At 46.5% G+C, this 24942-nt stretch overlaps 1 protein-coding gene across 4 annotated transcripts; it reads right to left on the reverse strand.

Annotated features, from left to right (window-relative positions):
- Positions 1–1973: 1973 nt before the first annotated feature.
- tmem168b (transmembrane protein 168b) lies at positions 1974–21326 on the reverse strand. Of its 4 annotated transcripts, none has more exons than XM_064344823.1 (5): positions 21178–21326; positions 18606–19884; positions 15647–15789; positions 10706–10980; positions 1974–5104 (listed from the first exon to the last, which is right to left on the reverse strand). In XM_064344823.1, exons 2-5 carry the CDS (start codon positions 19740–19742, stop codon positions 4560–4562), a joined length of 2100 nt encoding a protein of 699 aa, XP_064200893.1. In that variant the 5' UTR covers positions 19743–19884; positions 21178–21326; the 3' UTR covers positions 1974–4559. The 4 variants fall into 4 exon arrangements, with proteins under 4 accessions (XP_064200893.1, XP_064200895.1, XP_064200894.1 ...); XM_064344825.1 differs by having other exon boundaries at positions 21202–21322; XM_064344824.1 differs by having other exon boundaries at positions 21198–21302.
- Positions 21327–24942: the final 3616 nt, after the last annotated feature.

Genomic DNA, 24942 nt, shown 5'->3' on the forward strand with positions numbered 1-24942 from the left:
TGATCCATTTCAAATGGAGAATAACACTGAAATAGAATGTGTTAGCTTATCTGTGTCCTTTCCAACAACAGAGGAAGATTAGACAAAATAAATAATCAGTGTTTTATCAATCCACGATAACGCAATATCATAAAAGGAATGCATTCAAAGCTGCTGCTAGCACGTCAGTGTTCATTACAATCATTCAAAGCGAGCTATGCCACTGTCATGAAACAAAATCAAGACATGTCGCTGTATGGGGATAGTGATGTTCAAATAAACTCCAGATTAACGCGCATCCTTATCTCTGCTAGTGTGATCCTTTTTCAGGCAGTATCCGCTGCAGATTAGACCCACGCAGCTGTGTAAAAAGGATCAGATTCTTTCTGACAAAGAGCCCTGGCTCGCTTAGTAGGGACTCTGACTCAGGTCTTTCAGGCGGTTTGGAGAAAGGCAGCCGCACGGCCTAATGCAGTTTAGAAGAAACCCCCGAAGTAATCTAATATTCTTAAAAATAATTTGCGCTCCAGCCATGAATCAGCCTGACCTTATTAACTCTGTGAAGGGGAGTGCTGAGAGTGGTCACAGAGTAGTCTCGGGCCTACTCTGCAGTAATTACGTGTGAGGTTTTAAATATCCTAAATGCTGTCATCCTAGTTCCTCTGTCTCACGGAAAAAAAAGGTGCCCCCTATCTCCTTCTGCGGTGTGTAGGCGTTCGTTCTCAATGGCGTTATTCAAAATGGGCACTTGTGTAGCGAAGAACTTGCAGAACCCCTTGTACAGTGTACTTCTCGCTGTAGCATGGTATAGGACTCCCAGAATCCCTTATACAAAGCGCTTCTCACTGTAGTGTGGTGTAGGACTCCCAGAATCCCTTGCATAATGTGCTTCTCCCTGTAATGTGGTGCAGGACTCCCAGAATCCCTTGTACAAAGCGCTTCTCGCTGTAATGTGGCTTAGGACTCCCAGAATCCCTTGCACAATGTGCTTCTCCCTGTAGCGTGGTGTAGGTCTCCCAGAATCCCTTGCACAATGTGCTTCTCACTGTAGTGTGGTGTAGGTCTCCCAGAATCCCTTGCACAATGTAAAAATGTCACAAAGACATTGTAAAGAGAATTTTAAAAGGATCTATGGAGGGAGAAAAATCGCAGGGTGTGGAAAAATTGAATCACAAAATACGAGCGAGATCTTTATTAAGCAAGAGTGAAATTCGCACGACACTGAAGGCGAAGGCCCTCCCACAGTCAGTGCGTAAAGAGCATTCCGACGTTATCGTCACGGCAACCGGCCCCCGCACAGCCAGCGTTTACCATCCCCGCGCTTGGACGGAGCGGCTGGGGTGTTTGCATTGTATGTAAATCAGACTCCATTAATTATGTCGGCGCAGATGGCGTCCTGGTGGCGGCGCCGGGCTCCTCTCCTCGTTAGCACGGTTTGAGAGACAACTGCCGCGGCCGCTAGGCCCCAGTCTGCGGAGCCTCGTTCCCACGCCACTCCTGCTTCACATTCTCAGCAAGTCGCTCTCTCTCTCTCTCTCTCTCTCCATTTCTTTTCCCTGTCACCTTCTTTCTCCCTTTCTCCTGCTTCTCTCTTTCTTCCCTGGTCTCTATCTCCAACTTTCTCTCTTCCTCTCCCACCCCCCCTCCCTTTTTTCCCCTCGTCACCTTCTTTCTCCCTCTACCTTTCTCTTTCTTCCCTGGTCTCTCTCTCTCTCTCTCTCTCCTCACGTCTCTTTCCCTCTCTCCCTGCTGCTCTCATCCCCGCAGGTTTCCCAAGGTGCCGCAAACAAAGCTCCTTAGCTTTATTCCTCCAGTGTGGGGGAATTCTCCACCCGTTCGCTAACGCTCAGACAGATGGTCTTACCCCCTTCGCCAAAAACATAGTTCGGAAACGTTAAGGGCCCATGGACCCCAGGGTGCCCCGGTGAAGCTTAGCAAGTTGCTCGATTAGCTTTGCGGACGCCCGTTAGCAGTGAATCTCACAGAAACGGGGGAAGAGGAAAGAACGGCTTTATTGATTAGTACACTTGTCTTCCCCGGTCCACAGTGTCTTCCTGTGAGCACCGGGATGCAGTAACGAGAGGAAAAAAAAAAAAAAGGGGGAGATCATGACCTCAAAGCTGGAGCTCCACCCAGTCCGACGAACGCTTTCACGTCGTCGACGATGATGGACACGCGTCAGTCACATCCCTGTGCTCAGTGGGTCCGCTCTGCACTCGCGGTTACCCGTGACAACCTTCAGCAGGCCAGGCGTTCTAAAATGGAGGTTGGGAGAACACTATTCCTGACTGGCCTTTTCAGTTTCTGCTTCCTGTTTCCACCAATCACACTTGGCTAATTTGCTTAGCTTTGTGTATGCCAATGGCAGTCCCTTCATTGATCAGTCCACAGCAAAACATTTCACATAGGATCAGGGAAACAGCTTTCATGAGCTCATAAATTAATGTAGCTAAACCGTCAGATCGCATGAATGATCTGGCTCATAATTAAATAATTAGGAGCAGGAGTTGGCATGAAATCCAGAAACAGACTGGACCCTCCAGGAATAGTTTTGCTTCTCCTCCTCTGTATCAACAAAACTACATTTACATTGTTAATGGTAAGCAGAAAATACACTGGAATTAAGGCATTGTTTCAGAGAAACAAGTACAACGAAAGCTTTTGAGAAGATGCATAGGGTTACACAAGGCAGTTACGTTTGAATAAAATACGCTTTGGCTGTTTTTTTGCATAAACTTGTTTGAAGACTCACAGTGCTCGACAGGAGAAGGCCCCATTTAACAACACAAGACTAGTCACATGGGCCACAGGACAGACGGACACTCTTGTGTGACAACCCCACACCAGGGGTTCCCAAAACCTCTCATTTTAGGGCCCATCTGAAATGACCATCCTCTGGTTGAGCCTTGATGAAAGTCTTCACTGATAACACCTTCATCTAGTAGCCTACCTGCAGAAGACTGCAATGCATTCATATATGAGTGCACAATTCTACCGGAAGATCATACTCTGTGAACCTACTGTTCATCACTCATGTATTTAGCATCACAATAATAGGATCATTACATTACAATGATCATATAATTATGTAGCCTATATTATCAATACTTAATAATATAAAATGCATTGAATTTGAAAATATTACGAGTAACGTCAAGAGATTTGGGGGGGGGCTGGTTTCGGAAGGCTTATTTTTTGCCCTCCAATTGTGTTGAGGACTCATTCACAGACCCCAGTTGGGGAAACTCTAGGCAACATCCCCCACAAGGCCAGGCAAGAAGGCCTTTTCTGATCCACCTTACCCCACCGCCCCACTAAAAACACGCCAATCAGAACACTTCAGTTTGTAAGAGTCGATCACTGACGACCCAACCACTACAAATTACTGCCCCTGTGTTTGGGCTTCCACTTGTGCAAGCTGTGACATATGGAATCAGAAACAGAAACATTTCAGAAATCAGAAACAAACTGAGCAGCTCCCCCAGCGTAACAGCACTACCCCCGTTTCACCACCAGGAGGCGCAAAGGCACTAATAGGGGGAATCATCTGAGTAGCGGCAGCCACCAAACAGTCCCAGTTCTCATGTCATTGGCTTGCTTCCATTGTGAAATCTCTGGCCTGATTTTACAGTCTTCCTGATTTTGTCTCAGTATTACCAGGAAGTAGTGTCCTCCGATCACTGTCAGCATTATTCTACAGGTTGCTATTGGCAGACTCGGTGTCTGTACCAGTAAGGTGCAATGATGACTGTTCTAATGCCATTTTAATACATCAGTCAGTAAACGAGAAACAAATTCTGCTTCCCCTATGCAGTGACTAGAACACAATTCTCAAATGCCCATCATCTTCATAGCATTAAGAGACCGCCGGTCTATTTCAGTACACATAGTTTTGGGTACAGGGCAGGGTAAGCAACCAGACCCATTCCTTTACAGGGCAGTTTATTTACGTAGTTTTTCTACCAATAACCTGCTAGAAAATTTGGCCTAAAAATTCAGTCAGTGTATAAGTTAACAAAGTACCACTCAAAGTCAAACTTACGTACACCACTTACGATTTCCCTGTCATTCATAGCCTAAAGGAGTATGGTTATCAGCCATTACACAAAAGACAACAAACCTCCACTTCTCAAGCACCAAATAAGCCAGCTTCATAATCACATGACCAGGTACCTGTCGTTCATTCATAAAGCCAGCGGTTTTCAATGCATCTTAAGACAACCACACCAATATCGAGAGATCCTATGTACACTTCCTCGGAGCGGCTAAACACTGTCACTCTACCCGCCCGTTCAGGTAACGGACCAGGCTCAACACAGTGACCATCATCACCAGGAGTCCCATCCAGACCCAACAGCTGCCCATTAAGTAGGGAACAACAACTTTCAACGTAACCAAACATACAAATCAACTCGGTGGGAGAGACGACAAACACAAGCCGATGCAAATTTTTTAAAACAAAAAAAGAAACAAAACAGCCCTTGAACGGTGGGGGAGAGACAGTTATATTACATTTGAAAAATATAAAGTACATACATAATCGGCACAGCTAAATAAAAACTCTTTTAAACGGCGGCGAGTTAGGATTTGACCAGCTTGAACCCTTGGCCGGTGTCCAGGATGTTGGGGGGAAACCAGGCCATCTTGAGCCTCCGGAAGCAACGCAGGCACATGCTGCAGGCCCAGAGCAGGTTCAGACCCCCGCACCAGTTGGCCAGGTAGACCAGCGGGTAGGTCACCTTGGGGAAGTAGGTCTTCCAGTGCTTGGTGACGTCACTTCCTGAGGGCAGGTGCAGGGTGTAGTCGCTCCACCTCTTGGAGACGCCGTAGGCCGCCAGCACGGTCCGCCCTTTCTCCGCCCACTGAATTGTGCTGTCGGGGTCGCAGTTGAACTCCACCCACTCGGTGCTGAAGTCACCCAGCTGAGGGGGCGGAGACTCGGCGTCCACCGGCCGCCTGAACTCCGCCCCCTGCACCGCCACGAAGAGCTCGTCCACACCCTTGACCGCCTTCACCCACGGCAGCGAGTTCTCCGTGTCCAGCACGAGGATGAGACGCGAGCAAAACCCGCCGTTCTTCTCCCTCCACCACTCCAGCACTTCGTCCAATCGGAGCGTGTCCCCGCCTGCAGGAAACGCCAGACATGAGGAAGCATTTTCAGTTATTCATTCATTTCAACCCTTGAGGTTGTCAATTCAGGGACAGACAGTAAAATGGGGATGAGACAGTCACAACATCACTAGAAACCTTGAGGCGCTCCACCAATCACAGACCACACTGGTAACGATCAAGACAACAATACTGACGCTGGCTGGTAGATACCTTCCGGCTACTTCCTGGTAATTCCCATAGTAATGCAGGAAGTGCAGACAGAAAGTATCCACCAATCACCGTCGCAGTTGTTCTATTGTTGGACACAAAAAAGGTCCTTAATTGACTACGCACATACTTTCTCACAATAAGGTGATGTCAAATCCCTGGTTAAATAGACATATACGACCCCAACCTTTTACTACTCAAAGTCTTGCAGTGCATTTTCAAAGTTGTAGGCACAGACAAGACTTTGGCATGTGGAAGAGATGAAATGTCATGGACTCGTTTGGAATTGTCGCTTCTTGCCAGAGGTTAATTGGCAATGTTTTATTCATGTCTTATAGCTATTATAAATACTCAGAAATTGCTAATTGCCATGCTGGGAATGTATTCCCTTAGAGACAGCACGCGATAAAGCAGCCTTATAGCAATTATGCAACTGTATTTACATCTTGGCGGCATCAACGTGATCTAGAGTCCCATAAATGCATCGCTGGGATGTTATTGGGCGTAATGCAGGCATGCATGCATCACTGTTATTGGTTGCTGAGAGACCTTCAATCAGAAGAGCCGTTATGTATCAAACTGATTTTCCCCTCGCACAAAGAAATCGGGGGGGCCCCCAAGACAAGCCCCAGAGGAATTCCAATTTCAGGCCCATTCCAATCCGATTCTTCACATTCGGAATTGCAGCGGTATTCGAAAAACTCTTTTCCGTTCATGATTCATTGAAGTAGAATGAAGGGAGGCAATTTTACTCCATTTCAATAAATTCCACTTTTATTTCAAAGAGAAATGTCTTCACATTTATGTACTTCCCTATACATCCATATATACATGCATGACTGATTGTAAAAGGATTACTACATGATTTTACAGGCTGTATCATGGTTAAAAGACTTCCAAACATTTACTTACATATTTTAATGGAATCAGAGCGCATATTTCCATAAATTTCAAAAGCCTGTAGTTAATTTATTGGTGGTTAATAAGTATGAGGTTGGCATATTTGATTGGAGCACTTTGCTTGCTTCTCTGTGTACAGCCTCAAACTGTTTGGAGAATCCAGTCGCATGACCACACTGGATAATGACCTGTTTGTTTGTGTGTGAAGTCAGAAAAAAAAAAAACAGAAAAATCACCTTGATGTGTAGACCTCCCTTGGTAACGTAACGGGTAAAATGTAAGCAGCAGGACTAGGAAGGCAAGGCCTTGATCACTTCGTCCAATCACAAACAGCGCAGCAGGTGGCTATCATGCAATGAGGAATGTGCAGCTAGACCGGGGAACCTGCTATGGTTCAATGAGAGCCAACTTCAAATTCAAAAGGCGTCTTCAGCAAAGAGTACAGTGCTACTGACTAGGCTTCTCTTTCCTCCATCAATTATTTAGCCTACACAGTCAGTTTTTTTTTTTTTTAAAGACTCAAAACAGCAAATAGTTAACGTATACTGTGGTGTCTTCTGCAATTAAAAATGAGAAGAGCATTTTCTTATCAAATAAAGCATTTAAACAAAAGGAAGTACCAGTATTCACTTAATGAGAAGCCTATTCTCAAAGGTGCCATTACTACTAACTCTGGGCCCCATTGCTACATTCACTCAACCACTGTACAGATATTTATATTTTTAAAGTGAGTGGAATTTAAGATTTACATTATATTTCCTTTAGCTCCAGTGATACATTCTTCATTTTTCCCCAATTCAGTTTCAGTCACCGTTCAACAATGTTTGAGAATTCTAAGTGACATCAGAGCAGAGTGACCTTTAGAATGACCTCTACAGCGACCTCTAAGGAGGTCTGAGGAACATGGCCTGAGAGATAATCGATGCCCGAAAAACTGTTTGTAAACAGACTGTCTAGAATGACCTCAGTGTTGAAAAATCACCTTTAAAAGGATCTCAGTGTTGAAGAGTGACCTCTAAAATGAGCGCTACAAGAACCTTAGTGCTGAGGGGAGTGACCTCTGGAATGACCTTCACTAGGATCTTAGTGCTGAGGAGAGTGAGCTCTACAATGACCTCTACAAGGACCTCAGAGCTGAGGAGAGTGAGCTCTACAATGGCCTCTGTGGTAAGCCAGGTGTTAAGGTGAAACAGCTGGGTTGCGGGAGCTGTGATGAACAGAACAGGGGTCCAGCCCCGCCCTCCCCTCCCCAGGGCCTGTCACTTTGTCCTTAACAGCTGTAGGCCAGCGGCTAGCGGCGGGCGTGCTGGCTAATCCTCTTAAGGAGGAGCCCGGGGGGGCGGAGACAGAGGGGGATAAATTACATATCTGCCCCCCCAATCCCTCCCATCCCCCACTGCCAGAAACATCATCAGCGCTCAGCATCCGACTGGCAGGGGGGGGGGGGGTTGGGGGAGGAACACGCCACCTCCTCTCCCCCCGTCCGCCCCCGCAACAGGTTGGGCCGTTCCTGCAGCTCCCCCCCCCCGCTGATCAGTCGCTGTCACGCGGAGTGCGAGGCGCGGCATCCTTCACCGGGATTAATGGGCTTTGGCGACGGCGTGGGCCGCCAGATAAACTGAGGCTCAGAGATCCGGGCCAGAGATGAGATATATGGGAGCGTCTCCCGAGCGGTGGATACAGAACCGCCGCTCAGAAGGGCCGGATTTATCTCGCCGAGTCGGAGAAGCGCCGCGGCAAAGAGCGCCGCGCCCCGCCCACCCCAACGCGTCCCCCGGCTCCCAGGGACCCGAAGAAAACCCGTAAAACAAAAACGACTCAAAAATAATCAGGAAACAAAGGCAAAAAAAAAACACTGATATGAACAGGAAGCTCGAGACGATAAGAGCGAAGTTTAAAAAAAAAAAAAAAAACTCTACAGCGGCGAAGATCGATAATCGGCTTGCGAGCGGAAGCAAAAAGTACGACTGAGAGCAGAAATCCAGCGATGCTATCCGCAGTAGATTTAGAGTCGTAGAAATAAACAAAAGCACCTTTTTCTTTTTTTTTTAAATCCGCAGCACACGCAATCATTAGCAGAAGAGCAGCAGCGTCGCTGGGGAGACCAGGCCAGAGCTCTGCCAGGAACGCGACGCAGTCATTCCATTAAAGCCCGAGACAGAGCCGCGCAGGCACCGTGACCACCGGATTACCTCACTTCCTCCCCGGCGTACACCAAGGGGCGTCGGCCTAATTACGCAAGTCAACTAATTGGTCCCCATATTAATATTTTTTTGGTGTAGCATGATGGCCAGGGACCCGGGCTTGTGTCTCAGAGGTCGCTAGTTTCACTGTTGTGCCCTTGAGCAAAAAGCTTCACCTGGACGGCTTCGGTAAACATCCAGCTGAGGAAAGGGACTGCATTTATAAAACTGAAACTGTGCAGCTGGATATAAGAGCTTCTGCAGCGAGTCTCTGTGCTGTGCACTGTTCTGTGTGGACTTGCAGATTTTGTGGGAACGTCTTAGCAACGCGTACTGTATCAACCCCAAGTGAACACCTATGATATACCTTAAAACTGGGAGCTGTCGGGGTACAGCGACGGGAGGCTGTCTGGGCAATAGCCACGGGCCTCCATGAAAGTTTTTGATGAATCTGTATCCTACAACTGAACTGTGAATTGTACATTAGAGGTTCCTGAATCTGAGGATGGAATAGCCAGTCATATTCGTTAGCCTAGCCCATCACTGCAACTTCCTCAGTAATTTTGGGAGAGTCACGTCACTGCACCAAAGACCAGTACCTCAGCTGGGTGTGTGGCCCGGAAGGCTCTGGAAGGTGAATTTTTCCATGTTACACCAACAGGGAATGTTGTTTCTGGGAATGAATCGGAACGAAGCCAAGATTTTACCACTGCATTGTGTATATATAGGCTACTTCTGGGGAATCATGGGAACTGAGTTAATTAGCAGGATAATTACTGCCTCTCGGAAAATAATGCTGTTTTCCTCAGCCTACACTGTACCAGCACTGATGCTCCTGGAACCAGTCCAGTAATGCTAAAGGTTAATTACCCCTCCCCCGACCCAACAGACTTACCTACTGTGCTGTCAGTAAAATATGTTACATTGCAAACGCAGAGGAGAGTGTTTATGCCTCCTTATTCTGCATTACAGTCTGAATAGCAAACAACGGAGATAAATTTCTTTATTTCTTTTTTTTTGCACCCATCATTTTAAGTGTCGATTTCTGGATTTGACATCGGTTTCTACCCTTAATTATTTAATTACGAGCCCAAATCACTTGTGTGATCTGACATTTCGGCAATTGTTTTTGATAAGATCACGAATGACAGCTGAAGACAGCTCTCGTGTGCGCAAGTGAAACATTTTGCCGTGATCCAACGTAGGAGTGAACTGGCACTGGCTCAGACAGCTAATGAGCCTGGGTAATCAGTGGAAAGAAAAACCCACACACACACGCATACGCACATGCACACACGCACGTACGCACATGCGCGCGAATGCGTGAACACACACACACATGCAACACTCACACGCACACACATACACGCACTCACACACACACCCCCACACCCTGGGAATGGATTTTCCCACCCTCCCAAACTATAGATTGGCTTTCATCTTCCCACATAGTCATTCCATTGGAATATTTTTTAAAAACAGCACTTATTTGATCTAACAGAAGAGATCGACGTTCTCAACTTCTGTAGCAAAAGCAGGAACAGTAATGCATTTGCTTGGATTTTTTTGCGTTCGTATGAAACCAACAACAGCTGTTAACTATCAATCACCACGGCGAAAACGGGCCGACGTGTGCTAGCTAGGGAAATGCTGCAGCACACACGCTTCAGCACCGCGCAGAGCAGCTGCTAGCAAGGCAACCGTAGCGCACTGCAGCACTAGCGCTGAGGCACAGTCCAGTCACATTCACGCTACACGCGCGTAGCATCGCACAATCTGCCTCACAGCTGGACACAGCGAAACGCAGTCCAGTTTTCTAATAAATGCATAAATAAGTTATTTTTGACACTATTGGTAGCAAACACCAGCATTTTACAAAACAACTGCTGGGTTGTATGTTTAGCTTTCTTTCTTACAAGGGGATGAGTGAAGGGTGGGCGGGTATTACAGCATGGGGGCTGGGCCTTACCTGGGTCTCAGCATCTGCACGTTTAACTCCAGTCCTGGAGGGCCGCAGTCTCTGCTGGTTTTCCTAATTTCCATTCAATCAGCAGCCTGATTTAGGCCTCGTAGGAAACGATGTGCAAACTCATAAGCCAATCAATAACTTAAATTAATTCGTTAAAGTGCGGACACCTACTGAAAACCAGCAGACGCTGCGGATTTCTGAGATCCCACTTTTCAGAGGAAATAAAGCTTTGCGATGTGTATATATATATATATATTTTTTTTTTTTTAAATACAAAGTTTCCGATCCTGCACTTGACCCCAGCAGGGCGGTGGACGGGGCTCCAGATGGAGGGGAGAGGGGGGAGGAGCCTCACCTGCGAGGGCCAGGTCGCCGGAGCGCTGGGCGTGGCCGCTGTAGTAGACCAGGTAGGTGTCGTGGCGGGGCCCGTCGGCGGTGCGGAGCTCCAGGAAGGCCCTCAGCTTGGCCTGCAGGCTGTCCAGGGGCATGCCCGCCGTGGAGTAGTCGCAGCTGTACGGCTCGATCATGTGGTGCGAGAAGAAGCGCTGGATGCTGTTCAGCATGCCCGTGGAGCGCAGGTTCAGCTCCTGGACCAGGTCCGGCGGGAGCAGGGCCGGCTGTCCGTCAGCGCTGCGGACCACGAAACCACACCCCTTTTATTATACATGACACTCAGAACCACACCCCTTTTACTATACACAACACTCAGAACCACACCCATTTTACTATACACGACACCCCACCCTGTCAGAACCACACCCTTTTTACTATACACTACGCACTCACCCTGTCAGAACCACACCCCTTTTTACTATACACAACACACTTAGAACCACACCCCTTTTACTATACACAACACACTCAAAACCACACCCCTTTTACTATACATGACACTACACCCTGTCAAACACACTTTACTAACACTACTCACCTGCAGAACCACCCCTTTTACTATACACAACACTCAGAACCACACCCCTTTTACTATACACAACACACTCAAAACCACACCCCTTTTACTATACACAACACACTCAAAACCACACCCCTTTTACTATACGCAACGCACTCACCCTGTCAGAACCACACCCCTATTTATGTATGCATAAAGGTTGGGGTGTCTACTTTGGCATTGATTAACCAGATGAAGATCGAAATCAATCCATCAAAACAATAAATAGCCAGCGATGGAAACCTTGACAGTGTGTTAAATCTTCTCTTCTCTATACCAACAATATGTTTTCTAGTCAGACCATAGTCAGATAATAATCTCTAATAATCTCTAAACTTTCACCAGTCACACTGGTTAAATTCCTGTGACCAAAATACTGCGATTTTAAAAGCGACATACAGTATCACCATTACAGAGGCATATGTATTTGTGATTTGTCTCTGCACTGCACAATTATAGATCTATAATCAAACACTTCACAAGTGGTAAAAGTGCAGATTCTCAGCTTTCATTAAATGGTATTATTTATGCATTTTGGTTTCACCGTGTTTCATTGAACTTTTTCAGGGATCTGCAGGAGTGATTTAACATTTTAACAGCATTTGAAGAGTTAAAGCATTTCAAGCACATTATTTGACCCAGGTCTGGAGGGAAATTAAATGGGAAAACCTCGTTAAAAAGGCATTTAGGACTACTGCCATTTCTCTGAGAGAAATGTCAAGGATACGCCAAACACAGGATCTTGTTAAAGTCTGACGAAGGTTTGACGGAGAGATTAAATGCCCACCTTTCAGAGCCTGAGCCCGGTACCTCATAGACACTATAAATCAGCCATTTTTCATGGACATGAAACATCGACCACTGTTCTACTCAGTTTGTTTTTCACTACACCAGAATCCAAACTATTTTCCCGGCATATGAATAACCAAACAAATTAAAATTAAGGTGAAAAAATGAGTCATTTTTCAGAAATAAATAAAGGCGTAAACTGCGGGAATGACATCACTGAAATGACGGGCAGGAAAGCGGCTTTTGCTTTTCGCCGCCTGTTCGCTGAACAGCGAAATAGCAGAGCAAGAGCACACTGACCTACAGCGACCCGTCCATTTCTCACTCCAGAACCGTCGCTCGTCCATCACGCCGAAACCCCCCCTCCCCCTCCTCTCTCCTCTCATCCTTTACCTCTCTCTCTCTCCCTCATCCGTTCCCTCTCTCTCTCCCTCATCCGTTCCCTCTCTCTCTCCCTCATCCGTTCCCCCTCTCTCTCTCTCCCTCATCCGTTCCCTCGCTCTCTCCCTCATCCGTCCCTCTCTCCCCTCCTTCCTCTCTCTCTCTCCCTCATCCGTCCTCCTCTCTCCCTCTCCGCTCCTATCTCTCCCTCATCCGTTCTCTCTCCTCTCTCCTCATCCGTTCCTCGCTCTCTCTCCTCCGTCCTTCTCTCTCCCTCCTCCTCTCTCCCCTCCTCCCTCTCTCCCTCATCCTTCCCTCTCTCTCTCCCTCATCCGTTCCCTCTCTCTCTCCCTCATCCGTTCCCCCTCTCTCTCTCTCCCTCATCCGTTCCCTCGCTCTCTCCCCGAGCTCCCGCTCACAATAGTCTTCCCCTCCTTCTCTCTCTCCCTCCCTCCCTCATCCTTTCCCTCGCTCTCTCTCCGGTCTCCTGCTCACATTTGTCTTCCCCTCCCTCCCTCTCTCTCTATCCCCCTCCCTCCCTCATCCTTTCCCTCTCTCTCCCTCTCTCCGGTCTCCCGCTCACATTCGTCTTCCCCTCCCTCCCTCTCTCTCTCCTTCCCTCCCACGCTTTCTCCATTCTCAGCCCTCCCCCGAGGCCCTTCATCATTGAAAAAACATGATCCGAGACCATCAAACACCGAATTATGAAGCGCTGCATTCTCCCCGCGCTCGCCTCTCTCCGGCGTCTCCGCACGAGGCCTGCATACTGAGAGCAGGAGGCCTCAGAGCAGCAGCTAGGGACGGGGTGGGGCGGCGTACCCTATCAGCCTCTCTCGTTTGGGGGTAACCCCATGCCGGGCGCGCGCTTGGATTACATCACGTGCTCCCGTGTCATGAGACGGGTTCTGGCGTTCGAGACGCCACCGCGCGTGTAAAACGGGGCGGGTCGCCACATGTCGGAGCACCCGCTCCACGCTTTTAATTTGGTGGCTTAACCCTTAACCCGCTTGCTTGACCTTCCTGTTAGTGTGACATCATCAGCAGCGCAGAATTTCAGCTTCAAAAAACAATTCCAACTGAAGCACAGCCTTCCAGCACTGAGCAGAGTGGGAATTCTGCTAGAGTTGGAATTGTTTTATTTTTTTTTTTAAAGCTGAACTCTGTTACAGATTATTTTATCCTCTTAAAAGAGCTGTCAGTTAAAGGAATAGAGATGTCTGACGTCAGATATGGTCTATTTGAAGACAGTGCCCTTTCAAGAATAGCTAGCCAGACTTTCACAGTACCTATTGTAAATTTTAATGAGGTCACTTCCATCAGAACTAGTATGAAAATACATGTTCTAAAAAATTACAAGAACATCTCTATTTTAAATACGTTTTCTTCTGCATTTATTTGCAATGCAATGTGCAGAAACAATCCACTGTCGACAAAATTCAATCAAGAAAAACAGAAAAACTATATGGAAAGGAAAATAAAAGAAATGCAGATGGAATGACCATAGTGTATCCATTTAGTGAAAGCTTAGAATACATAGAATCTTCTAGAATGTGATTGTATGCTGTAGCATTAAGATTTCCCTTCACTGGAAGGGGCCTAGCCCAAACAATGAAAAACAGCCCCAGACCAAGGGGTGTCCAGATACTTTTGGTCACATAGTGTATACACTTCGTCCTCCAGACAATGGCCTGAGAATCCATTCAGAACTGGCGACTACACTACACTTCACTCAGCACTCAACACAGCAGCATCTGGCTGGCTCGTAGTCCGGCCGGACCGACGAAAGAAGAACAATAACCCGCGACGTGGATATTGACCATCCGGAGTTCCTGTCTGGCCCTGAGCTTATTGCACGTGGCGTGGCTTCATCTCCGCTCGGAAAAGATAATTACATTTTACGAGATGGCGGCTTGCGCGACTCGCGCGCGCCACACGCTTTCCTAGCGAACGCCCGCGCGGCGCGGCGCTTATGTCTAATGTCGTCCTTCATTACTCGCCCCGCCGCAGCCCTCCCGCCCCGAAGCAGAAAAAAAAAAAAACAATAGCGAAAACACGACAATAAACATCAACGGTGTCATAAAGGCCGGGAAACATCGCCGTTATGTTTTACGCCTTCGCCGCCTACCCTTAGTTAGGAGGGAAACCCACTTAGGCACAAAACATTTAGGCCCGGCGACGAGCAATAAAGGCATCAGGCATCTATGCCTGCGCGTATCAACAGCGGGCGAACGCTCAGCGCTCACGATCCTCCTGCTTCCAGTTATAAAATAAACCCATCACTCTCCTGAGCGATGCTGTAAAAAAAAATGTATTTTAAATAAGGCACGATAATCTATTTTCCACGGGAGCAAGCGAGGGGGGGGAAGCGAGTAACGCAGGCGCGCTTTTGGTTCCTGTGAGGTCCGAACGGGTTAACCGCGCACGGGATGCTAACCGCGCGGAGAAACGATTTCGGGCGGGGGTCTCTCAATCTCCAGCTCTGGAGTGCCGCGGAGTCTGCGGCCCGCAGTGGATTCCCTTCTAATCAGCAACTAATTTAAACTTTGGAAAGAAAGGTGTGTGGACCCTTTAGCTAATCAGCGGCCTGACGGAGGCGCTTCTGGTGCTGCTTTTCACCGTTACTCAGCACGTAATTGAGCTGCTGATTACACCGTTAACTCACCTGGTTTGCAGGGCCTGAACTGGCTGCTAATATTTTAAGGCAAAGACAAACACCAGCAGACCAACCAGGACCAGGGTTGCAGACCCCTTTAACACACAGTCAAAATGCAGTGTGCAAATCCATTGGCTATGAAGCGTTATGAAGGTGTTATAACAGGCCATGGGGGCTTAATGCAGTAAAAGGTAAAGGCGGTATAACACGGTGGTGCTTTGTACCTGCGGTGGCTATGAAGTATTATGAAGGTGTTATAACAGGCCATGGGGGCTTAACGCGATTAAGGGTAAAGAAGGCGGTATACCACGGTGGTGCTCTGTACCTGCAGTGGCTATGAAGTATTATGAAGGTGTTATAACAGGCCATGGGGGCTTAGCGCGATTAAGGGTAAAAAAGGCGGTATACCAAAGTGGTGCTCTGTACCTGCAGTGGCTATGAAGCATTATGAAGGTGTTATAACAGGCCATAGTGGCTTCATAGTGGGGGTGAAGGTGTTGTGAGATGGCGGCGTTCCGTACCTGCAGTGGCTTGTGGGAATGACCAGCGCGTAGCCCACACAGGTGCCCCCCAGGCAGTTCCCCAGCTCGTGGAAGAGGCCGTGCACCAGCGACTCCAGGGGCAGGATCAAGAGGAGCATGCTCAGGAAGGTCCCGCTGTTTGGCTGCCCGACACAAGCGCACCACACATCGTTCATTACATCACTGAGCAAAGACAAGCGAACACCGCAAACAAAAAACAACAGTGAAACATCAACTCAGTAAATCAGTAGATCATATTTACTCAGTAAATGAACAGTAAATCAGCTCTTACATAGTACACATGGTCCCTACTGGACTCACATGTACTCTGTAAGAGCTGAGTTAACATCAGAGGTTTTACTGTGAAGATTAAGCCGTAATGGTAACTACAGGTAATGAACAAAAAAAAGAACACTGAAATAGGAGAGCGTTCCAACGGGGAGGGGCTTCGGAGGTTCGAGATCCCGGACCCTGTGTCACGGAGGCCCAGCACCCGATGAGGTCACGTACATTTTTAATTCTGTACAAACATTTCACGAGCGGATGAGAGACTGCGGTTTAAAACACTGATGATGCTTTTCTGGTTAGAGGAGATGCGGTTAACGGCACCGGTTTTCCTGTGTGGGTGTTAGCCTATTTCGGTGATGGCAGGCAGCTAATGACCATCGATGAGAAGGCCGTACCCCACACCCCTTCCGACCGCGCGAAAAGAGCACGGCCGCCACGGTTTAGACCGCTTCCTGTTTGTCTCAAATCTCGTAAAGTGCCATCTCAGGCCCGGCCAGACTTCAGTAACGGCTCAGTAATTATGCCGCCGCACGTTCTCTCCTCCATCAAACCACCTCGCGTCTGAAACAACCAGGCTTCAGTCACAACTTCAGAAATACAGTCTTTGATCGCTCTGATTCCAGACTCGGCAAAAAAAAAAAAAAACTCGACACTTGACATTTTCGTCGGCAGTAATTGCCAATTTGGGCGGCACTCCAAAGCGTGAATTCACCTGTCTAGCCTGCTTAGCCAATCATCAGGGCCGAAAGTTAATTATAATTACTTCTCTATCCTACAGCTGATCGGTCAGTAAGTTTTAGGCCCAATTTCCTTAAAAAAAAAATTTCCTTTAAAAAAATAAATAAATAAAAAAGTTCTTGTGCCCTGAGGCTGGTAGCTTTGCTTGCCAGACTCTGCCTCTCTCCGATCTCTACGGCGAAAGAGGCAAGAGGAGGACACCGAGATGGACTCAGCTGAACCCAACGCTTTACAGCGTCCCGTCTTTACGAACGCGGAGCTTGAGCGACGGCGCGGGGAACGGACGAAGCGCAAGGTCAAAAACACGCTCAATCCCGCTATAATAGACTGCTCTATTGTGACTGAACGACAGTGAAGTAAAGCTCTCTTACCACAGCTTGTATCGAGCACAAGACAGTTCTAGATATATCTTAAGGATGCAGTTATAGCAACCACACTGATAACACGTGTCACTCACCAGCGCAGTCAAAAGGACTACAGCTGGGGATGACATGCACACAATTTTAAAAAAATTAAATAAACTTAAAAAAAAAAAAAAAAAAGTATTTCCCTTTTGAATAAGCCCGAATGCTTATGGTGACTAGGATAAGCCATTTACTACTGTGACAGTAGCTTTTGACAGCCAGTCTGAATGGGCATCAACTTTACATTCATTTTTTTTTTCTTTCTGAAGAGAGACGCCCGCTCTCTGAAGACGCTCCGCCGGGCGCGTTTCTCCGGCAGGGTTAAAAGTGATTGCGCCTAATCAACAACGTGACGCGGGGCACTTTCCAATCTCGTTGAGCTTAATGAGTCGCCAGAAACGAGGGCTAATCAAGGCAACCGATCGGATCGCGGGTCGAAAAGCCCGGCGGAGAATAAAAACTCGGGCGATAAAACCAGTTCATTAAAAACGTACTGACATTGTGGCAACTTACAGGTAGGCCACTTCCACCCACTTTAATAAGCTTCAGTCTCCCAAGTGTACTTTTAATCAGTAAACTACTTAGCTAATTGAAGCTTCAATTACACATCGTCGCACATAATTAGCAAAGATCAGAAGAGATGATAATGACTATTAACTTTCCCCATTTTCAGTAAAACCTAATCTAATTTTGTTGCCATATCACAGGATGGTACAAACAATACTGACTTAAGGCACCGTCTGTTATTTTCCTCTGGGAAGTGAACAAACAGCTCCAGGCTCAGCTGTACATCGCGGTTTTGTTAGCATTGGAAGTTTCTGAAAAGCCTGTATTACCGGGTTTGACTTTGAACAGCCTCTACACTGCAATTCGGGCTATAAGAACGCGTGTCTTAGTGAACGCTTATTCCACGAGTCTCTACAAAAATACAGGACGTACAAATAATAATTATAACGGACTCTGAATGCGAATGCAGCCATTTGATAATGTTGTCCTTGACGGGACCATCTGCACTGTACGTCACACTCCAGTCCTGGAGAGCCACAGAGCCTGCTGGTTTTTTCCCCCCATGCGTTTTAGCATGTTTTACTTTTTACAAACAGCTCCCAGGGTTGCAGACTTAGGTACGGACAGTTCAGACATTTAAAACTAAATATTAATAACAAGTGCACTTCCTCACAATGCCTACTGGCTGGGTGGTCTGCCACAAAAATAAAACCAGTGAGAAAAAAAGACCACAGTATAAAGCTATGAAAATAGCAGCACACCTAATTTAAACATGAAAAAGAGACGTCACTACAGACACCTTTTAGACACGGGGCCAAAAATAATAAGCCGTCCATGTAGTGACGTCTCTTTTAAAAAATTTTATTTGGTTGTGCCGGCAGTTCAGTTCAGTGCATTTAATTTGCTCTACGTCTATAACATGGATTGTGCTTTACCTTCCTTGTCCTGCTTTCAGGATTGCATCAGCATGTACTGACAGGTTGGTAATTAAATTTTATACAACTGCAAGGACCGGGGCCTACCTGCCAGGAAATGGCTGCCAGGATGGCGGTGGACAGGAGGCTGAAGAAGGCCAGGCGCTCGGAGATGAGGCAGAAGTGGCGCATGCCCTTGGAGGCCATGACCCTGTCCAGGCTCCGGCCCTCGCCGCGCTGGGCGCCGTAGACCTTCTGGCATTCGCCCAGCTTGGTGTGGAAGCCCCAGAGCGTGACCACCAGGATGGCGTGGCAGACGGCCCAGAAGACGGCCGAGACGCAGAAGCTGGGGATCACCACGTACCACAGCTCCAGGTCGGCCAGCTTGACGGCGGCCAGCGCCAGGAAGGCCAGCTCGGCCAGGCTCAGCGGGAGCACCGTGAGCCGGCGCAGGACCGGGCCTCGCGTCAGGAAGGGCAGCCAGCGCTCGGTCACCGACAGCCCGCTGAAGTAGACGTCCAGCAGGGGGTCGCAGAGCAGCCGGCTCAGGTAGCAGGACAGGGCGAACGGGTTGGCCTGGATGTCCAGGGCGCCGAAGAACACCGTCGAGGTGACGGCGGCGAAGCAGGCCAGGTTCGGGAGGGCCAGGAAGGACTTCATCCGGAGGTCCACCAGCAGCACGGCCAGGGCCACCACCAGGACGATCAGGCTGAGCGCCTTGTGGAGCAGCATGGTGGTGCTGGCGATGGCGAACCCCACCAGCTCCAGGAACTCGGCCGAGGTCAGGAGGGTCGGCCGGTGCCGCACCCGGCCGCGGACCCGCTCCAGCAGCGCCCACAGGGTCCTCAGTACCACGCTGGCCAGCAGCAGGTAGTTGGTGGCCTCCTCCTTGACGTCGTTCTGCAGGGCGGGGCTGTTGAGGAAACAGAGCAGCCCCAGCAGGAAACCGAACCACAGGTGGAAGAGGCTCATGCTCGCCGCCTCCATGGAGAAATAGTAGTACAGTATGCTGGCGATTCCCAGGACGAACAGGCCCAGGATGAAGATGACCAGAATGGTGGCTTCCGCGGTCTTCTCCCAACGCACATACAGGCCCAGGCAAATGGCCACCAGCAGGCTCAGGCTGGACAGATAGCCCAGGAACCGAACGGGTGACAGCATGCCGACCTCCCTGTTTGCTTCTTCCAGTCGGGTCATGGCGGCGTACAGACAGTGACTAACACAGTAGCGTAACGACCTGCACATTTACGAGGGTGAGCACAGGCTCATTACAGTAAGGCAGGCAAAGTCTGTAGGTTGGCCACCTGGGCTGTGTGCTTAAACAGATGGGAGTGGGATTCAGAGGGTCCTTCCTCAAATATTAGGAAGGAGGTGAAATCCTCCACAGCTGAAAAAAAAAAGACAGAACATGAACCAATTAATGAAACATCCTTCAACAAATTAGTAAATGCATGAGAAGTCTTTTTTCACCTCAAAACATAAACCACAGCATGTCAGTTTTGTTATAAGGATTAAAATGCAAAAAAAGCAAATTGCCTTGATCATTTCTGCAGCTATTGCTCCATCATTCGGGCCAATGAGCTAGCAAAGGGGTGCAGTAAACTAAGCAAGTTACAGAGAAGGGCCATTAACCGAGGATTGTAACGGAGGTGACAGACAGACAGGACACATCTACACACCACACCCAACCCGCAGCTGATCGTGTCAACAATTCAACTATAACTAATTTGTCACGTGATGAGTCATCAGATAGCTGGAAAAAGACCAGATTATCTGATAAAGGAGTTCAGTGAATCGCCACTCAAACATTGAAATTTACCAACTAATCACTACATGCACCCTACATAAATCTGGCTGACGTACCCAGACGACAATTCAATGATATAACGGTATAAATAGCCAGTCAGCCAACAAATAACGTTAAATCTTTCTGAAATACGGATGCATTCTTTGGATTCCTAAACTTGCATGTCATTTTTTCTCTAGCAGCTAGCTAACTACAAAGATGCCTTTTCAAGACTTCAAAACCGGCTTTCCCCTTCAGTCAAGTTAACTTCCGTACTCGTAACCGCATCTTAACCGTCAAATATTTTCCATTAGCTAACGTCAACTCGCAGTAGCGGTATAATCAGGTTAGTTCCCGGATGATGTTTGAAATAATTCGACAATCCACATTAATAAACAAACTAGTCAGCTGAACCAAACATTTTCAACACGAAGTGAATCCGTTCATAATAAAGCTTGGTGATTAGCTCAAGGTGTTAAAAAGAGTCATGTTTAATACTAAGTCCTTGCAGATAATAGTTTGCTAAATTATCTTGCCAGTTAGCTAGTCTACTTACTGCGGAAACTCACGGTGACAGTCAAACCATTACACTATTGCGTTAAGCAAACGATATCGTCTAAAGTACTCCATACAACACTGAGTTTACTCATTCACATTTTCAGCTAAGCAGAAGTCTAGCTATCTAAACCATCCATTGCAGCTATCAAAGTAATATAAGTAGTTGCATAGCGTTAGCTAAATTGTACACAGACATCTGGAGAGCAGGCTTCTCTAGCGATAGCATGCTACTAACACAAGCTAAATTAGCTTTGTTCGTAAACTGCATAGATGCCCAGGCACTGTCCGAGTTTGGAGCAGAATAAAAAATTAATACAAAACTAAAGTGAAATTTACGTGTTATGGTTCATTTTAACCTGCCGAATCTCGTTAAAGGTCATGATGGATACGTCTTCAACTTTTCCTGTTTGAAAACTTTCTTGTTTAACATCCGCCATCTTCCTTTCATAAAGTACGGCAAGCAAACATGGACAAATTGAGAAATGTTAATCGTGTCGATTAGCAGATATCAATGGTCAGTTGCGTGACCAATCTTCACGAAAATCAGAAAACATTAATCAAAATACCACTTTCTTTCTTTCATTTTTCATCTCCACTTGACATCTTCACAGATTATTAAGATCTTAGAAATAAAAATAGGCAGTTGCCATAACAAAAAATACCCTTCTTATTGCAACTTAGGTTAGGTGTGAACTTGGTTAGTATTTGAATGGGAGACTTCTGGGAAAACAATTTGGTCTAAGTGCAGGTGGTGGTGGCCCAGGAGGCACTGTGCTGTCAAATTTGCCATCCTTTGGATGAGATGTCAAATCGAGGTCCAGGCTCACTGTGGTTGCCAAATTAATATACTGAATATATTAATATACTGAATATACAAGTTGCATACCTCAACTTGTATGCAATAAAATCACTACATTAATACTACCGTTATCAATACTACCGCGGTATCAAAAAAATACATATATAGTTGGCTTATGAGCACTAGTCCAGTTTTTTTTCCCCCTCAAACATGAATATTTTTTCTTTAACAACCAAAAGCATTTCAGAAAGCATGGAATTATACCAGACAATTATTTTTCATGCAGTTTTATTTAGGAGCAGCCTTGAGACTGATGAAACCAGCCTTATTGCAACCCAATTCATTAAAGAGTGCGTCAGACTCAGTTAACCACTTTCCTCTAGAGATCTCTTGCTTTGGTTTTTAGTCATTTGGTTTCCTTGGAAAGGACATTGATTCATTGTATTACCATATCCAAGAGCACTTATCTCTTCTATTATACGCCTGGGCTAAGGAGGGCTGATGGACTTCTTTTCTTTTCTTTTTTTACCCTTTTTCCACCATTGAAATGCAAGAAAACTCCATCAGCCCTTACATCCTTTAAGCTGCATGACTTTAACTGCTTGCTTCAAGGCTGTCCCAACTGGTCCATAAAAACGGCTCCAAGGACTTTAGCAGAATTGATTGCACATCACCTGTCATAACCGGTGATAGCGCATCACCTGACCTAGCTGGCTCCCCTCTAAATTTAGAGTCTTCTGATTTCTGTCCTTTATCTTCAAATGGCTGGATGAGTTATCTCCATAATGCATAAAGAGCTTGTTATTGTATATAATCCTGCTGTGCTGTTATCGCCTCAGGATACAGGTTGCCTTGGCTTTCTCAAAGCTTAAATTTGAAAGTGCAGGGCATGGTGTTTGCCATGGAATAAGGAAAGACTTAAAATGGGATTTGGCCCCATGTGAGAGAATGTAATATTCATCATGCATAAGAAACAACATTTGAACTGAGAATGTGCTGTTCTGTTGTGTTTTACCTTTGGAAGCAAGAACACCAACCAGAGGTGGGAAGTCCAGGTATCAGAACGTAAAAGTCCAGCCATGTGTTTTTTCCAAACATACTCATCCAGCTGATTTCACTAATTATTTCTACCTCCGGGCAAACAAATTGTGTTGATGAGCAAATCCGAGTGATTGCAACAAAATACTGGGGAAGACTTTTACTTTCTGAACCAGAGGTTTTGTACCTCTGGCACCAACCTGCCCCCCAACCCCCACCCACCCACAAACACACAAACACAATTTATGTAAATATTACTTTTAAATGCATAAAACCCAACTGCACTTTCATTTGTTCCTGTAAAAATGTACGGCCATTACAGAATGGTATATCACCGCTGGTGAAGCAATAAACCTGTGATTAGCATGTTTGTATTCCTGCTGCTGGGAAACCTGAACATTAGCTTTATATCTTCATCCATCCAGAGATTATTTTACTTTATCTGGAATAACCAACAGATGCAAAAATGCCCCTCCACCCCACGCCACCACCCCCATATTTTTATTCTTTATCATGCAATTACCAACCCATCTTCATCCTCTCCATCTTTATTTCAGCAGTTGTACTTCCATCGCTTATCAGCTGCCATGGCTCATAGCACCCGTATAACATGTCACTTACACGCGGGACTGAAACACCAGACAGCAAAACTATCGCACCGGCTCGTATTATTTAACGGCTTTTTTTATCGTAGAACGCAGCATGATGGTTTACGAGCCGCTTTCTTTTTGTTCCGCTCTCTCCACGGAAGATGCCATTGATATTCCATATCAGCGCTGATACCGCTCGGTGTAGGCTAGACGGCCTGCTCCGCAGGACACAACCTCCAAGGTCCATTTGACATGCGGTATTTGGTAGAGGATTTTATCTGACTTAGCAATAGAAATATACCTTGAAAAACAAACGTGAAAACACTGTGCGGCATTCATACTTATCTCCGTTGGGGTCCTCAGAGGATCTATGAGGCATGGACAGAAACTGGATTAGCCGTCAGTTTAAGTAAATTTGGCGTCCCCATTTATTACGGTTCTTGCTGAAGTTTCTTCCATCCTTTTCCTCTAATAAAAAGGCTCTCTCCCATGGCACCATCCTCTCACTCATGGGGAAGTATGAAATTCCCCTTAGAAATGGGCATACTCTGTTCTATACCTGTAGACTACTAGAATGGACTACGAATCTCTGGACAACTCAGGGATATAAATTGACTCATTCTGTTTGAAGTGTCTCTCGAGTCTTGAAGTCAGAATACTTTAATACAACATTTGTGTGTATTTTGAATTCAATTAGACTTATGTAGCCCAGCTACTTTGTCTGTATGTGAGTTTTTCTTAAAAATTACTCACAGCTTTTAATACTGTGCTGTTTGTACTATTGTTCTAACATGACATTTTCATTACTGTTCTGGTCTTGTTGCATTTCTGTTCCATAAGTTTTTTTTGTTTTTTTGTTTGTTTGTTTTTCTGTAACATGCTCTGTGAATCATTCATTGGCAAACTCTTCACAGAAAACTCTGCAACTCAAAATGGTGGATTAGATCAGTGGTTAGATCAGACCTATTTTATGCAATTGTTTATAGTATTGCATAATAATATAGCACAATGTGAACATGGAATTTTTATTCTTCATGGCATGCACAGTTATTTCTGACATAATGCAGCAGGAGCAAGTAAATAATCTCTCTAACCACGAAAAGCACCAAATTAAGAAAAAAACAGCTTGTTAAAATACTAAAATCCAGGGATTGCAATTGTGGTTGGAATGATATCCAGCATACACAGGGGGCCCACAGGACCGAGGATCAGGTAACTCAGTTCCATGAGACATAATCCTACCCATCCTGTTCCTAAATGTTTGCTGCCATCGTTGCTGAGAGGACGTACGCTACCTGATGGTTTCCACAGGCACTGGAAGTACAGACTGAACAGGCAAGACTCCAGGACACTGATTAGCATCCCAAGAAATGACACTGCGGCGGCTATGTTGCATCGCCTCACAGAGAGAGCTGGCTATTGTGAAACTACTCTACAGTGCTGAGTCCTGCCCCTGTGTTGCTTGGGTAAAATCACTTGGAGAGCCTGTAGGCCTGCATCACTTCCACTGTTCATTACATTACATTACAGGCATTTAGCAGACACTATTATCCAGAGCAACTTTAGCATTTGTTTTTAGATAGTATCCATAATACAGCTGGATGTATACTGAAGCAATACAGGTTAGGTACCTTGCACAAAGGTACAACAGCAGTGTTCTAGTTGGGAATCGAA

Source organism: Anguilla rostrata, chromosome 7 (assembly GCF_018555375.3).
Source record: "Anguilla rostrata isolate EN2019 chromosome 7, ASM1855537v3, whole genome shotgun sequence".
Classification (NCBI taxonomy): Eukaryota; Metazoa; Chordata; class Actinopteri; order Anguilliformes; family Anguillidae; genus Anguilla; species Anguilla rostrata.